Source organism: Nerophis ophidion, linkage group LG18 (assembly GCF_033978795.1).
Source record: "Nerophis ophidion isolate RoL-2023_Sa linkage group LG18, RoL_Noph_v1.0, whole genome shotgun sequence".
Lineage (NCBI taxonomy): Eukaryota > Metazoa > Chordata > Actinopteri > Syngnathiformes > Syngnathidae > Nerophis > Nerophis ophidion.
In genome coordinates, this window is record NC_084628.1 from 32277758 (window position 1) to 32295522 (window position 17765).

General features: G+C 36.3%; 1 protein-coding gene across 2 annotated transcripts in view; it reads right to left on the reverse strand.

Moving 5' to 3' along the window:
* Positions 1-3147: 3147 nt before the first annotated feature.
* zgc:153184 (uncharacterized protein LOC751652 homolog) overlaps positions 3148-17765 on the reverse strand; it is a 33921-nt gene continuing 19303 nt past the window's right edge. Inside the window, exons 2-6 of one of the 2 annotated variants that reach the window (XM_061878006.1) lie at positions 12712-12795; positions 12573-12647; positions 10266-10334; positions 9807-10019; positions 3148-3928 (exon numbers count right to left, since the gene is read on the reverse strand). In XM_061878006.1, the coding sequence (XP_061733990.1) occupies positions 3638-3928; positions 9807-10019; positions 10266-10334; positions 12573-12647; positions 12712-12795 (732 nt within the window). In that variant the 3' untranslated portion in view covers positions 3148-3637. The remainder of the gene's footprint in view (positions 3929-9806; positions 10020-10265; positions 10335-12572; positions 12648-12711; positions 12796-17765) is intronic. The other variant, XM_061878007.1, reaches the window with a different exon arrangement.

A 17765-nucleotide genomic window follows, 5' to 3' on the forward strand; every position in this document is an offset into this window, starting at 1 on the left:
GAAAATAAGTATTTGGTCAATAACAAAAATTCAACTCAATACTTTGTAATCTAACTTTTGTTGGCAATAACAGAGGTCAAACCATTACTATAGGTCTTTACCAGGTCTGCACACACAGTAGCTGGTATTTTGGCCCATTCCTCTATGCAGATCTTCTCGAGAGTAGTGATTTTTTGTGGCTGTCGCAGAGCAACTCCCTCCACAGATTTTCTATGGGGTTGAGGTTTGGAGACTGGCTCGGCCACTCCAGGACTTTCAAATGCTTCTTACGGAGACACTCCTTCGTTGCACGGGCGGTGTGTTTTGGATCATTGTCATGCTGGAAGACCCAGCCACGTTTCATCTTCAAAGCTCTCGCTAATGGAAGGTTTTGGCTCAAAATCTCAGGATACATGGCCCCATTCATTCTTTCCTTAACACGGATCAGTTGTCCTGTCCCCTTAGCAGAAAAACAGTCCCAAAGCAGGATGTTTCCACCCCCATGCTTCACAGTAGGTATGGTGTTCTTGGGATGCAACTCAGTACTCGTCTTCCTCCAAAAACGACGAGTTGAGTTAATACCAAAAAGTTATATTTTAGTTTTATCTGACGACATGACATTCTCCCAATTCTCTCCTGTATCATCCATGTGCTCTCTGGCAAACTTCAGACGGGCCTGGACATGCACTGGCTTAAGCTGGGCGACACGTCTGGCACAGCAGGATTTGATTCCCCGTAAGCGTAGTGTGTTACTGATGGTAACCTTCGTTACATTGGTCCCAGCTCTCTGCAGGTCATTCACCAGGTCCCGCCGTGTGGTTCTGGGATTTTTGCTCACCGTTCTCATGATCATTTTGACCCCACCGGATGAGATCTTGCGTGGAACCCCAGATCGAGGGAGATCATCAGTGGTCTTGTATGTCTTCCATTTTCTGATAATTGCTCCCACAGTTGATTTTTTCACACCAAGCTGCTTGCCTATTGTAGATTCACTCTTCCCAGTCTGGTGCAGGTCTACAATTATTTTCCTGGTGTCCTTCGACAGCTTTTTGGTCCTGGCCATAGTGGAGTTTGGAGTCTGACTCTTTGAGGCTGTGGACAGGTGTCTTTTATACAGATAACGAGTTCAAACAGGTTCCATTAATACAGGTAACGAGTGGAGGAAAGAAGAGCTTCTTAAAGAAGAAGTTACAGGTCTGTGAGAGCCAGAGATCTTCCTTGTTTGAAGTGACGAAATACTTATTTTCCACCAAAATTTACAAATAAATTCTTTAAAATTCCTACAATGTGAATTCCTGGATTTTTTTTCACATTCTGTCTCTCACAGTTGAAGTGTACCTATGATGAAAATGACAGACCTCTGTCATCATTTTAAGTGGGAGAACTTGCACGATCGGTGGCTGACTAAATACTTTGTTGCCCCACTGTATGTATGTATGTATGTATGTGTGTGTGTGCACAAAAGTAAACACTGTCAATTTCATTCTGGCGGAAACAACTAACTCCCGTTTTGTTCCTAACCGGACGTAAATTCCGGTTGCGCGCTTGACTTTCTGCAGGCCAGCTGAAGCTCAGAGGTCACAGGCGCATTTTGGGAACACACACGCACTTTTCACGGCATGAGAGGAGTTCCAGACGAGGGCAAGGTTTTCCCTCCCCCGGGAATTGTCAACCTCACCTCGGTGTGGCTGGCGGGTTGCGGCTATTTCTCCGCCATGCTGAACAATGCTATCTCACACAGGCCACCGCTAAAGTCAGGTTAGAATGTTGCTAACTAGCTCGCTTTCTCTTATGTAGCCCGAGCTATCACTTCTAAATACATTAGCCAACAAAACTAGTTCACAAACCCCTCTTCCACCGTGCTGCCCCAAATATATATAAATAAATTGGACTTATCAACAACAACCTAAATTCCTCCAATAAAGATAATCATTATGCGTTTTCTACTTTTTGCTATCAATGTGAAAAATGGGGTTTCACTATCGACTTTCATATATATATATGTATGTACAAAAATAATAATGATGATTTTTATCTTTTATAAATATGCCAAATTGTATCTCTTCTATCGTAAATGAGGACATCTCCATGCCTTTGTCAGCCAATCTCTGATCTCCTCCCAAGATAAATGTACAGTATCATAAATTACATATACATATATATATATATATATATATATATATATATATATATATATATATATATATATATATATGTATATATATGTATATATATCTGTATATATGTATGTATATATATATGTATATATTGTATGTATACATACATACATATATATATATATATTTGTATGTATATGTATATATATGTATATATGTGTATATATATATGTATGTATATATGTGTATATATACATATATATATATGTGTATATATGTATATATATCTGTATATATGTGTATATATAAATATATATGTATGTATATATAAGTATATATATATGTATATACTGTATGTATACATATATATATATATATTTGTATATATATGTATATATATATGTATATATGTGTATATATATATATGTATGTATATATGTGTATATGTATATATATATATGTATATATGTGTATATATATATATGTATGTATATATGTGTATATATATATGTATATACTGTATGTATACATACATATATATATATATATAAATATATATATATATACATATATATATATACCACCATACAATACAGTAGCGTAGTAAGCCTAAGTATTCATTACAGGCAAAACAGAAGTTTCATCTAGCAAGAATATTTTTAGCCACTGTAACATCACTCACAGTTTGAACAGTAACACTGTGTTTGAATTTTGGAAAATAAAAACACTGTACTTTAATCAAGCGATTATTTGGCATACCACTAGATGGAGCCCGTGTAACACTGTTAGAGAATCAATCAATCAATCAATGTTTACTTATATAGCCCTAAATCAGTAGTGTCTCAAAGGGCTGCACAAACCACAACACAAACAACTATGACATCCTCGGTAGGCCCACATAAGGGCAAGGAAAACTCACACCCAGTGGGACGTCGGTGACAATGATGACTATGAGAACCTTGGAGAGGACCACATATGTGGGCAACCCCCAAATGTTCAATTTTTGTTTCAAAAAAACATTATTTACCATGAAGAATGTTGTCCCCAGAAGCCAAAGTATTGTCATTTATTGACGGTGCGTTTGTGTTTAGTTAAGTTTAACTTCCACTATCATCTGGAGTGTTAAAGAGACACAATGATATCCAAGTACATTTAGTAGATTTAAAATACTGTGGCAAAAATACAAGTTAATAAATATTATATTGCCACTCAACAATGAGAGTGTTTATTGTCATTTATGTGCATGATGACTTGGAATGACCTAACAATGTTAAAATATAACAAACACAAATGAGAACCTATTGCAAGAAAAGTACAAGATTATGATCGCATGATTAAAATGCACAGCAGAAGTCGGAACAAAACAATAATATGTCTAAAATTTAAAAAAGCGTGTGAATGTTTTCAGGGCCAGTTCTATAAACAGCCAGCAGAGAGAGACAGAGAAGGCTTTGCGCGACTTACTGCACTTTCCAAGAAGCAGTTTCAAAATATGTGTGTCTTTTTTTGGTGATTGTCATAGTTCACCACCTGGCAGGAAATTAGCGCGGCACCTGGGAGTCTCCTTTGCCCGAGGGAAGGTGGTCCTCTGTCGGCCGGGTGGGGTCCGACACCGAGTGTTGCTCTTCCTTACTCAGAACCTCCACCTCGTCCTTTGGGAGGGTTTTTGTTTGCTCGCCACAGTCCTGCTCTTCTTTAACTGTCAGGTGTTGCTCATCTTCCTCCCCCTCTTGTGCGTGCCCCAAAACGCCGTCCCCGTTGGTGTCCTCTCCAACCGACTTCCGGTGTTGTCTCGTGGGAGGACGCCTCCTGAACGACAGCCGCGCTCGAGTCTGAAAGGCGGGAGATGGATTAATTATTGACCAGTTGTCTTTTGCCGATTTCATGAAAACACGTCAAATTAAATCATCAGTTTGAAGCTGTCATTTATTTGTTACTCAGGTCCCGGGACAAGTACCGAAACGATTGTAGGGGGAATTTAAGGGCGACGAACACAGAATATGGAAGTGGAAGAAGTAAGAGCGGGAATAAAATGCAGAAAAAGTCAAGTAAAACGAGAATAAATAAAATTAATTTAGAGTAAAACTAACTAATAAGTGACAAGTTGGGCAACCAACATAATCCACGAAAATAGGAAAGATTTAAACACGTTAACTTGGACGTTTACTTTCCGCCAGGCAAGACTCATTCAAGTAATCAATATGCATCCCTTTAAGGTGCCCGTTCAGGTGGCGCCTTAAAGGGGAACTGCACATTTTGGGGGAATTTTGCTGATCATTCACAATCCTTATGTAAGAAAACAAGCACAAATATATTTATTATGCATTCTAACTCGTAAATAAACACTAGCAAGAGTCAGCTAACAATGGAGGTGATGAGACTGGCTCTATTCGGCCTATAAAACACTTAAAAACATCCAAAAACCTCCATCATGGTTTTATATACACACTGTAAGTATATATAATGTAGTAACATTCATAATAACATGTAATATTTACATATTTTATCTACACGCTGTAAGAATATACGTCATGTAGTAACATTCATAATAACATATATATTTACGTATTTTATATAAACGTTGTAAGTATATATGTAATGTAGTCACATTGATAACAGGTAGAATTTAAGCATATTAATTTCACAGACGCATCACAACGCTCACTTTCCCTTCAACAACAACATACATACATGCATGCATATATACAGACATGTATACACATATATGTACATACATATGTATTGTATATATACATACTGTATATGCATATATAAATACATACAAACATATATATGCATATACACAAACATATATATGCATATACACATTAATATATCCATCCATCCATGCATTTTCTACCGCTTATTCCCATTCTGGGGTCGCGGGTGTTGCTGGTGCATATCTCAGCTACAATCGGGCGGAAGGCAGGGCACAACCTGGACAAGTCGCCACCTCATTGCAGACATACATATATAAATTTGTATATACATACATATATGTACCCATGTATGTGTATATATGTATTATTTTATGCATTGTAACTCAAAAATAAACACTAGCAAGAGTCAGCTAATAATAGAGGTAATGAGATTCGGGCTTAAAAATATCCATAAACCTCCATCAAGGTTTTATATCTACGCTGTAAGTATAGGTATATGTAATGTAGTAACATTCATAATAACATGTCATATTTACATATTTTATATAGACATTGTACTTACAATGTAGTAACATTCATCATAACATGAATTTATATACACACTAAATATATACAGTATGTAATGTAGTAATATTCATAATAATATGTGCTATTCACATATTATGATCATTTTAAGCATCACAACGTTCACTTTCCCTTCAACAACAACAAGACTACTAATCATGGCAGACTTGATAAGAGACAACAAAAACTACTTTGGGATCAAATGATGATCCAGAAACTTCTATTTTTGAGCCTGAATATAAGGAGAATGATAGGTTGATTGGCAACACTAAATTGGCCCTAGTGTGTGAATGTGAGTGTGAATGTTGTCTGTCTATCTGTGTTGGCCCTGCGATGAGGTGGCGACTTGTCCAGGAAGTACCCCGCCTTCCGCCAGATTGTAGCTGAGATAGGCGCCAGCGCCCCCCGCAACCCCAAAAGGGAAAAAGCGGTAGAATATGGATGGGATGGATTTACAAGTTTTAGAAGTCAAACACTAAGCATCATATAGCAGTATTGCCAAGTGCTAAACAAGATATACATTTTTATTTTGTAGACAAACAGATACTACATTGTTTTATTTGAAAACTTTTAAGGTATGTGAATATACACTTACATAATATTTCTGTGTAAATAACTCATTGCACAACTTATATATCTGTGACTTATAGGTGCGGCTATTATATGGAAATAATATGTATCTTGTAAAATTTAGTGGGTGCGGCTTATACCCCGGTAGCTTTGTCGTCTGGAAAATACGGTAATTGGGGGGAGCGTGTTATTTTGTAGACTAACAGATACTACATTGCTTCATTTGGGAACAAATAAGGTATGTAAATAAAGATATTTACAACGTATATATCTGCGGCTTATAGTCTGGTTTGATTGATTGATTGAAAGTTTTTTTAGTAGATTGCTCAGTACAGTACATATTCCGTCCAAGTGACCACTAAATGGTAACACCCGAATAAGTTTTTCAACGTGTTTAAGTCGTGGTCAATGTTAATAAATTCATGGTACAAATATATACTATCAGCATAATGCAGTCATCACACAAGTTAATCATCAGAGTATATACATTGAATTATTGACATTATTTACAATCGGGGGGTGTGGTTCCCAGGGGTTTGGACGGAAGGGGGGGTGGGGGTGGTAGGTTGGGTTGCTATCAGCATACTTCAGTCATCAACAATTATATCATCTGAGAAATGGACATTGTAAGATTGTAGGTCTCACTTCATAGGATGACCATAGTGAGCTCAGAAAGAATAAGAACAAGCATTTGATTATTTACAATTCGGGGAGGTGGAATGTGGCGGGACTAATATATAGAAAATATATTTTTTCTTCTAAAATGTGGTGTGGCTTATATCCCAGTGCGCTTTTAGACTGTAAAATACCATCCTACCATCACCTGCAGTGCTTGCTACTTAGAACCAGCTGATAATTGCAATTTACAATGCATAAAAATACAAATATGTAGTCTTGTCCTGCATAAGTGAATAATGGGCAAACATTTGGAAAACAGTGCAGTTCCTGCTAAGCAGGATCACAATCATTTGTGCACTCTGCTTGCTGTGGCCAACTTTACGGAGGGAACTTGGTCGTGAGAACAGTCGTCGGCCGTTTTGGGATGCTACAGTTTGGCCTAAAGTAGCACAGCCCTGCTGCTGGTTACAGGCCATGGTACAGAAATAACACGTGGGACTACTTTTGCTGCTAAGACATTCAAAGTTCTTTCAAGTCTTGAACTCATACATATACATATATATATATATATATATATATATATATATATATATATATATATATATATATATATATGTATCCATCCATCCAACCATCTTTCTATCGCTTGTCCCTTTCGGCGTCGCGTGGGGTCCCTGGAACCTATCTCAGCTGTGTTTTGGGCGGAAGGCAGAGTACATCTTGGACCACCTATATATATATATATTTATATATATATATATATATATATATGGTATTTATCCATCCATCCATTATCTACCGCTTATTCCCTTTGGGATCGCGGGGGGTATATATATATATATATATATATGTATATATATATATATACCAGTAGATCTTTCCAGCATGAACGCGTGACAGCGCAGCACAAACAGGCTAATTGGATTAAACATCCTCAATCCTCACGCCTATGTGCGCCACCATATTAGCCGACAGGCGCGCACGCCCGCTGAGCTGACACGCCACCTCGGCGAGGCCCCTGCGACCCCATCACTCCCTTCACAGATAGCGGAAAACAACATTAGACACGTAACGTAACAGAGACGTAAGCGAACATCAAAGAGGGTAATATATGTATACATACATATATACATACATAAATACAAATATATATATACATAAATACATACATTTATATGCATATAAACATACTTATATACCTACATATTTACATATATACATATATATCTATGTATACATATACATAAATACATACATATATACAGATATGCATGTAAACATATACATACATACACACATACATATATACAGATATGTATACAAATATATGTATGTATATAGGTATTATTAATATATACATATAAACATACATACATATGCATATATACCTACATATATACATTTATACATGTATGCATACATACATACTGTATATACACACACATATGTATAAGTGTATATACATATATTATAGACACACATATACATTTATACATTCAAACATATACACATACATACATAAATAATACATACATGTATACAGTACACACACACATATATATGTATATACATACATACATAATATATATATATATATATATATATATACACACATGTATGTATGTGTATGTATATATATATATATATATATATTATATACACACATATATATAAATTTTTACATACAAACATACATACCTACATATATACATACATACATAAATAATACATACATGTATACAGTACATACGTATATATATACATATACACACATATATGTATGTATATATAAATATATATACATACATACATATACACATACATATACACGTGTACATACATACACTCTGTATACAGTATATAAATATACCATATTTCCTTGAATTGCAGCAGGGCATATAGTATGCGCCTACTTGAATTACTGCCGGGTCAAACTCGCATCGCAAAGAAATTAGCGCATGCTTAGTATTACCGCCTGGTCAAACTCGTGACACTTCCTCTGTCATCATTTTCAAAATGGAGGAGGCTGATTTCAATACCGGTAATTTGAAATCGCATAAAGGGAAGAAGATTAAGAGCTATTCAGTAGGATTTAAGGTCCAAGCTTACATCACATTTTTACTGCATGCCTTTGGTAAGTGAGTGAGAAGAGGTTTTAAAATAATTAGCACATGCTTACTTTTACTGCATGCCTTTGGTAGGCGCAGGAGTGAGAAGAGGTTTTAAATTAATTAGCGCCCCGGCGGCAATTCAAAGAAATGTGGAATACATACATACATACATACCTACATATATACATTTAAACATTTATACATACATACATGCATGAATAATACATACATGTATACAGTACACACACACATGTATATATATATATATATATATATATATATATATATATATATATATATATATATATATATACATATATATATACACATATACACACATATATGTATATATAAATATATATACATACATACATACATATACACACTTATGTATATACACATATATGTATGTATATATTTATTGTGTATATATATATATACATATACACATATATGTATGTATATATTTATTGTATATATATATACATATATACATAAATGTATATACACGTATATGTATGCATATACAGTATGTGTGTGTGTATATATATATATATATATATATATATATATATATATATATATATATATATATATATATATATATATATATATATATATAGGGCTTCACGGTGGCAGAGGGGTTACTGCATCTGCCTCACAATACGAAGTTCCTGCAGTCCTACAAAGTTCCTGCAGTCCTGGGTTCAAATCCAGGCTCGGGATCTTTCTGTGTGGAGTTTGTATGTTCTCCCCGTGAATGCGTGGGTACTCCGGCTTCCTCCCACTTCCAAAGACATGCACCTGGGGATAGGTTGATTGGCAACACTAAATTGGCCCTAGTGTGTGAATGTGAGTGTGAATGTGGTCTGTCTATCTGTGTTGGCCCTGCGATGAGGTGGCGACTTGTCCAGGGTGTAGCCCGATTGTAGCTGAGATAGGCGCCAGCGCCCCCCGCGATCCCAAAAGGAAATAAGCGGTAGAAAATGGATGGATGGATGGATATATACATATATATATACATATATATATATGTATATATATATATATATATATATATATATATATATATATATATATGTATATATATATATATATATATATATATTAATAATACATACATACATATATACATATATATGTATATTTACATATGTATATAGTATATAGAGGGTGATAGAAGTCACCTTGGTGAAGCTGGGCAGGGGCATGCCTTCGGGGGGGCTGTCGAAGCCAACTGGCTTGTCCTCCTCGACTGCGACCTGCAGAGGCCGCAGGGTGGGGGTCAAGGTGTCACGTGCGGGGCTCGAGTCGCAGGGCGGCGATTCCGGCCGCGGGTTGACATCTGCGGCGCTCTTGGGCGAAGGCAGCAGGGCGGTGGGGGACAGGGCGAGGTTGGCCTACAAGATGGCGGAGATGAGTGTGAGAGTGTGCTAGTAAACACGACTCCTGGCTCCTACCTGCACGGGCGAGGAGAAGAAGAAGAGGGAGAAGCGGCAGCCCTTCTGTCCCATGGCTCTGTGACCACGCTGACCACTTGGAGCCCGGTTAGATCCAGGCCCTGTGATCCCATTAGATCCTTAATCCCACTCCACCCCTCCTTCTCCTTCTACTTCCTCCTCTGGCCAGCAGGGGGCAGCACTCACCTGAAGTCCCTCTATGACCGAGGGGCTCTTCATCCGAACCTGAACAGGACTGACGGGGGCAATGTTTGTCTGGACAACACAACTGATTTACTCCAGCAGTGGTACACCAAAAAATAACTTAATTGAATACTCAAACACAATGTTACTGTTCAAACTTATACAGTAGCCAAATATATAACATGTACTTGTTAAATCAAACATCTGAGTCTTTTTAATGAATACTTAGGCCTAATACGCTACTTTATTTTATTGTTACACGTTATAACATTAAAATTCCTGATTTCAGACACTGATCCGGATCATCCCCAAAATGTAAATAATGTGTGTCTCATCCCATTGCTGACATTTTTGTTGCGATCTGCTGCTCAGATCTTCACGTGTTTGTTTTTTCATTCTCAGTCTGACCCGTTTATTTCCTGTTTTTGTCCATCACTATGGTTACACATCAGTCCACCTGTTAGTCTCGCCCCGCACACCTGCTACTAATTTTCACCCTCCTATTTAAGCTCACCTTTTCTGTTTACTCATTCTCGGATCCTAATTTGCCCACGCGCATCAGTGACGACTCTCATCATTCGTATGTATTTTCTCGCTAGCTCTCACGCCAAGCCACTTTATTGTCTAGCTTTCATGCTAAATGTTTTGTTTACTCTTTTGTGTCCTCGTACCAAGTTCTAGTTTTCCTTGTTTTATCCTAGCTTTCACGCTAGCGTCTTTTGTTTACTTTTTCTCTTTACACCAGTATTTTTGTTCATAGACTTTTGTTATTAAATACCCTTTATCTTACCTATGCTGTGTTCTGCTTCGACGCATCCACGGGAAAACCACACCGGCATTACAATGCCGAAGAAGAGTCTTCACAATTTTCATCAAAATGAGTGGATGTGAGTGAAGCCTCCTGTCGGTCATCCATCATCTTTGTGTGGACACCAAGATGTAAAACGCAAAACAACATAGTGGAAATTATCCGGATGAGCCCCAAAATGTACTTGCTTGTTCCTTATCCCAGTGTTTCTTAACCATTGTAATACACTTTTCCCCACTTTTGGCAGTAATGATCATGTTAAGCAAACGGAGGAAGTCCAGTAAAAAGTCATAAAATTAGGCACAAAAATTATGACTAATATGTTGGGAAATGCTAACTTTTTTTCAGATGATATTTGTTTCATTCAGTTGTTTTCTTACACTTCTCATGTCAGGAAGTAGTCTTTGCCATGAAGTCGAATGTGCCAGTCTTGTCTTTTGTTGAGTCCTACAAAGTGTAAGTACTTATTACACAGCAGCTGTTTAACTGTGACGTGCTTCTTGGTTGTACTTTTCACCAACACAATTGGAGGTATTGAAATCGCCATGGAAAATCGCTAATGCTAATTAGTAGGATTTACCTAAAAGCCGCTACTTTTTTACCACACTTTGAACCCTGCGGCTTTTAAAGCAGTGCCACTAATTTATGGATTTTTATCCATTGACGGCCATACAGCAAATATTTTGAAAAAAACAAAACAAGCAAAGACAGTGAAAATGTGCATTATTTATATGGTGCCATCTTTTGTATAGGTTTGTTCACTAAATTTCCTTCCGGAAGTAGAAGTTTCAGTCTTCTAGCCATCCGTAGCATTTTTGCTCCAAAAAGATTTCTTCATTCATCACTGCAAGCGACATTCGTAAATCTTTATAATATAACAAAAACTATTCTTACTCTAAAGCGTCCCATGTGTGATGGCTGTGGGAGTGTTTTCATGAATATATATTTGTACGTGCTATCTTAATGCAATTAAGCTAGCGTTGAGAGCATTTGCTAATAGTGTCTGTGTTAGTATTATTAACTTTCAATAACAATATTTTTGTATTGTTTCACTTTCACAAATTCCTCAGTAATTTCACCAAAATGTCCCAGTGCAGTTATTGAGACTGTTTAGCCAATTGGTGAGCGAGCTTGCGCAGCTAGTGGGTCCATGACCATGACTTCTGTTTTGTTTGATCAGACGTTTTACTGCCGTGTAACAGACACCGTTTGTAAACAATTAAGGTTATGTAAATAAATATTTCTGTGTAAATAACTCATTTGTCAACATATATATATATATATATATATATATATATATATATATATATATACATATGCGACTTATAGTTCGGTGCGGCTAATTTATGGAAACTATTTTTCCATTTACTATTCTTGATTTTATATTTTTGTTTGGTCTTCTAGCCATCCATAACATTCCTACTCGTATGGATTCTTCATTAATCACTCCAAGCACTGTTTGTAAGTTTTTACAATATAACTAAAACAATTCTTACTCTCACCTTTGACTTGTCTGTGTCATTTTTCCGCTTCGGAAACTTCAGAGAACACGGAGGCAAGGTCCTTCGATGTGGCGACTACCAAAGAAGAAGAAAGACAATTTAACAGGACGACATTTGTGTGGTTGGAGGGTTACCTTACCTTGTCATGTGCGCTCGGCACAGGGAGGATGTGACCTTTGAACCTGCCGGCCAGCTCAGCCACCGATGGCTTAGGTGGAGAGTCCTTGGAAAGAAAACACAGACAACATGAATGCCTACTATAACAAAGCAGGCTGACTCAATACTCATATTACATAATAAAACATACATATGTAGCTAACATGGCCCCTTTAAACATATTCATGTATTGTTAATGAACTCATGCTGTCCTCAAGTTGAAATGGAGGGGTCAATGTTTTTATAACGACAAGTAGTATTCAAAATAATTCATGAAGTTGACTGATGCGGACACGTTTGTTACTGGATACTTTCTAATAAGCTTCTGCCTTGGAGACATTTTATGTGTAAATAATATATAACTATAATTATTTGATACTTGTTTTTATTGACAAAATGTGTGTAACTTGTGTGCTATTGTGTGTTTTGTTGTTGTGTAGCTGCTAGCTCCTAGTAGCTGACGGCCTAGCATGTTTGCCGTATGTAAAAGACCCTTGCAGGTATTCAATTATGCAGTAATTTTTTTCTTCCCACTTGTTGCCATGGCAACGCCAGCAAAAAAAAGAGTATGAACTATTTTAACACATTCTGAAAGTAATTTTGACATGATTAACTACACACAAATATAACTACACTGGTTGTTATAACCCTTGCTGAAACTACACATATTGTCCCATAAAGCATGTTTACATATTTGTACAAAATGCAGTAAAACACAAATCAATTAGTACTTTAAAATACTGCAAACACAATCAAGATGAAAAGTCAAACAAAGACTTTCACATCATTGGGATCACTTTGGTACAGTGTTTCTTAACCCCCTCGGGGGTTACCAAAAAATAAATAAATAAATGCTAGATTAGCAACATTAGCATAGCTATTTGAGCTACAGGCTAAATTTATATTCTAATAATATGTTGGGTTGGAAACATTAGCATTGCTATGTGAGCTACATGCTAACTTACATTTTAACACTGTGCTAGTTTAGCCATACATACTGTACATACATATATATATATATATATATATATATATATATATATATATATATGTATATATATATACATATATATATATATATATTATATATATATATATATGTCTTGATTGGATTATCCAGAGAATAGTGCTCGATACCGTGGTAGAGCGCAATATGTAGGTGTGGGAAAAATCACAAGACTACTTCATCTCTACAGAACTGTTTCATGAGGGGTTCCCTCAATCTCCTGATGATTGAGGGAACCCCTCATGAAACAGTTCTGTAGAGATGAAGTAGTCTTGTGATTTTTCCCACACCTACATATATATATATATATATATATATATATATATATATATATATATATATATATATATATATATATATATATATTAGGGCTGGGCAACGATTAAAAATTTTAATCGAAGTTAATCGCACTATTTCTCCGATTAATCGCGATTAACTGCATTGTATACGCAAAGCCCAATAATGAATTCAAAAGTAGTGTGTAGTGCACCTTTATTGGAATATTCTCCCACATGAACAAAAGCGCCAAAACATTTGTTGTGCAAACACAATTTAAATCAGTCCTTGTTAAACAGTAGCAGTTAAATAGCATATTTTATGAAAATCAACTCAAAAAATGTAAATACAAACATTTAAGCTTATTGCCACTGCCAGGGTATTTAAGTTATCCTGTTTGTTATGGAAAATAAATATAATCTACATACAAATCTCTGAGCCACAATCATAACATCCGAACATGCAATTTCTGAGGTAACAGCAGAAACATTTTTTTATCAGGGATTTTATGTTTAAAAAACCTATATTATAGGTAGTGGGCTGTTTTAGGGAATTTTTGATCAAATTATCCGTAGTAGCAATATTAATAATGTTGTGTTTATTCTGCATAGTGCACTTAAAATAAATACGACCATATCTAGGAATTGATATGATGGGAATTTTCCGATTGTTTGCTTGGTGCTTTGATAAACTGAACGCATCATGTGCTGTGATGTTATGAGCCAGGGAAAAAAAGAACTACCCTACCCAGCATGCAACAGGAGTGACGAGCATGCGAGCTAGCCTGGTATAGGTTGTGTGTCGCCATGACTGTAACTTGTATGTTGTGATATGCACGCTCTGAAAGCAAACGTTAAGAACTCAGCCAACACGCCTCGTCTGCATTATTGATAAATAGACAGACAACACATATACTCCGCTGCTTCACAGGCCGCTGGATGTAGCCGGCAAAGTATTCCCATGCTAGCTAGCCGGTCTAGCAAGCACGCGTCATTCAGTCCAAAACGGCCCAATCTATCCACATCCAGAATTGTCTGGCGGTCATAAGTGATCCCGGAGTGACCACGTTGTAAGCCAGCCATGAAATATACATATATATATATATATATATATATATATATATATATATATATATGTATGTATATGTATATGTCATACATATGTATATATATTTATATATATATATATAAAAAAAAAATATATATATATATAAATATATATAAATATATGTATGCATAGGTGTATATATGTATGTATGCATATACTGTATATATATATATATATATATATATATATATATATATATATATATGCATATATATATATATATATATATATATATATATATACAAACCCTGTTTCCATATGAGTTGGGAAATTGTGTTAGATGTAAATATAAACGGCATACAATGATTTACAAATCATTTTCAACCCATATTCAGTTGAATATGCTACAAAGACAAGTTATTTGATGTTCAAACTGATAAACATTTTTTTATTTGCAGATAATAATTAACTTTAGAATTTGATGCCATCAACACGTGACAAAGAAGTTGGGAAAGGTGGCAATAAATAATGATAAAGTTGAGGAATGCTCATCAAACACTTATATGGAACATCCCACAGGTCTGCAGGCTAATTGGGAACAGTTGGGTGCCATGATTGGGTATAAAAGCAGCTTCCATGAAATGCTAAGTAGTTCACAAACAAGGATGGGGTGAGGGTCACCACTTTGTAAGCAAATTGTTGAACAGTTTTAGAACAACATTTCTCAACCAGCTATTGCAAGAAATTTAGGGATTTAACCAGCTACGGTCCGTAAAATCATCAAAAAGTTCAGAGAATCTGGAGAAATCACTGCACTTGAGCGAAGATATTACGGACTTTTGATCCGTCAGGCGATACTGCATCAAAAACCGACATCAGAGTGTAACGGATATCACCACATGGGCTCAGGATTATTTCATAAAACCACTGTCAGTAACTACAGTTGGTCGCTACATCTGTAAGTGTAAGTTAAAACTCTACTATGCAAAGCCCAACCCATTTATCAACCATATCCTGAAACGCCGCCGGTTTGGCTGAGCCTGAGCTCACCTAAAATGGACTGATGCAAAGTGGAAAGGTGTTCTGTGGTCTGACGATTCCACATTTCAACTTATATTTGGAAACAGAAGAAGTGGTGTCCTCCAGAACAAAGAGGAAAATAACCATTCGGATTGTTATAGGCGCAAACTTCAAAAGCCAGCATCTGTGATGGTATGGGGGTGTATTAGTGCCCAAGGCACGGGTAACTTACACATATATGAAGGCACCATTAATGCTAAAAGGTCCATACAGGTTTTAGAGGAACATATGTTGTCATCCAAGCAACGTTATCATGGACGCCCCTGCTTATTTCAGCAAGACAAGTTTTACAACAGCGTGGTTTCGTAAAAAAAGAGTGCGAGTACTTTCCTGGCCTCTGTCTCCCATCGAAAATGTGTGGCGCATTATGAAGCGTAAAATACGACAGCGGAGACCCCGGACTGTTGAACGACTGAAGCTCTACATAAAACAAGAATGGGAAAGAATTCCACTTTCAAAGCTTCAACAATTAGTTTCCTCAGTTCCCAAACGTTTATTGAGTGTTGTTAGAAGAAAAGGTGATGTAACACAGTGGTGAACATGCCCTTTCCCAACTACTTTGGAACGTGTTGAAGCCATGAAATTCTAACTTAATTATTATTTGCAAAAAAAAAATAAAGTTTATGAATTTGAACATCAAATATCTTGTCTTTGTAGTGCATTCAATTGAATATGGGTTGAAAAGGATTTGCAAATCATTGTATCCTGTTTATATTTACATCTAACACAATTTTCCAACTCATATGGAAACAGGGTTTGTGTATATATATATATATATATATATATATATATACACAAACCATATTTTCCGGACTATAGGGCGAACCGGATTATAAAAGGTATAAGAGGTGGAGTCGGCTCACTTGGTTGCTTTGATGGGTCTGCTCCTATGTTTGCTTTTGTTGTTTTTACTTTTGTAGCTGTATGTAGAAGTGGCTGGTTGCATCAGCTCTGCTCTTTTAATGTCCTTAAAGTTATTTTGTGTTCTTTGATGTTTCGCTCTTACACACATGTTTATTTGTGCTTTGGCTATGAGATTGTTTCCCTTGACCTCAGTCTGGACCCCCTCTCCAGGGTCCTAAGCTTAGACTGATTTTTTTTTTTTTTTTTGCTGAAAATGTTAAATTCCCTTCGGGGATTTTTATTAAAGTATTTTTTAATTTTCTGATAAAGCGCACTGCCGATGTCATCAGTGTCTATTCACGTCTATTTTCATTCAAAAGGCGCACCAGATTATAAGGCGCATTAAAATAGTTATATTATGATTTTTTTCTACATGTAAAATACTTCCTCGTGGTCTACATTACATGTAAAGGTGGTTCTTTGGTCAAAACGTTGCATTGATTATGTTTTAGAGTCATCTTTAAGTCTTTCTGACAGTCTCTTCTGGATGCGCCGTTTTGTGGGCGGTCTTACAGGTATTTACGTGCCTCCACTTCGACAGCGTCTACTCCCCGTCATCTTTGTTGTAGCGGTGTAGCGTGCAAGGATGGTAGTGAAAGAAGAGTCAAACGAAGGCGCTAAACTTACATCAATCAATACCGGCGCAGCATCTCCTCATCCGTGGCTCCCTAGTGCAACAACAACACCCAAAATGTGTCCCGTGAAAAATTGTAGTGCAACAACAA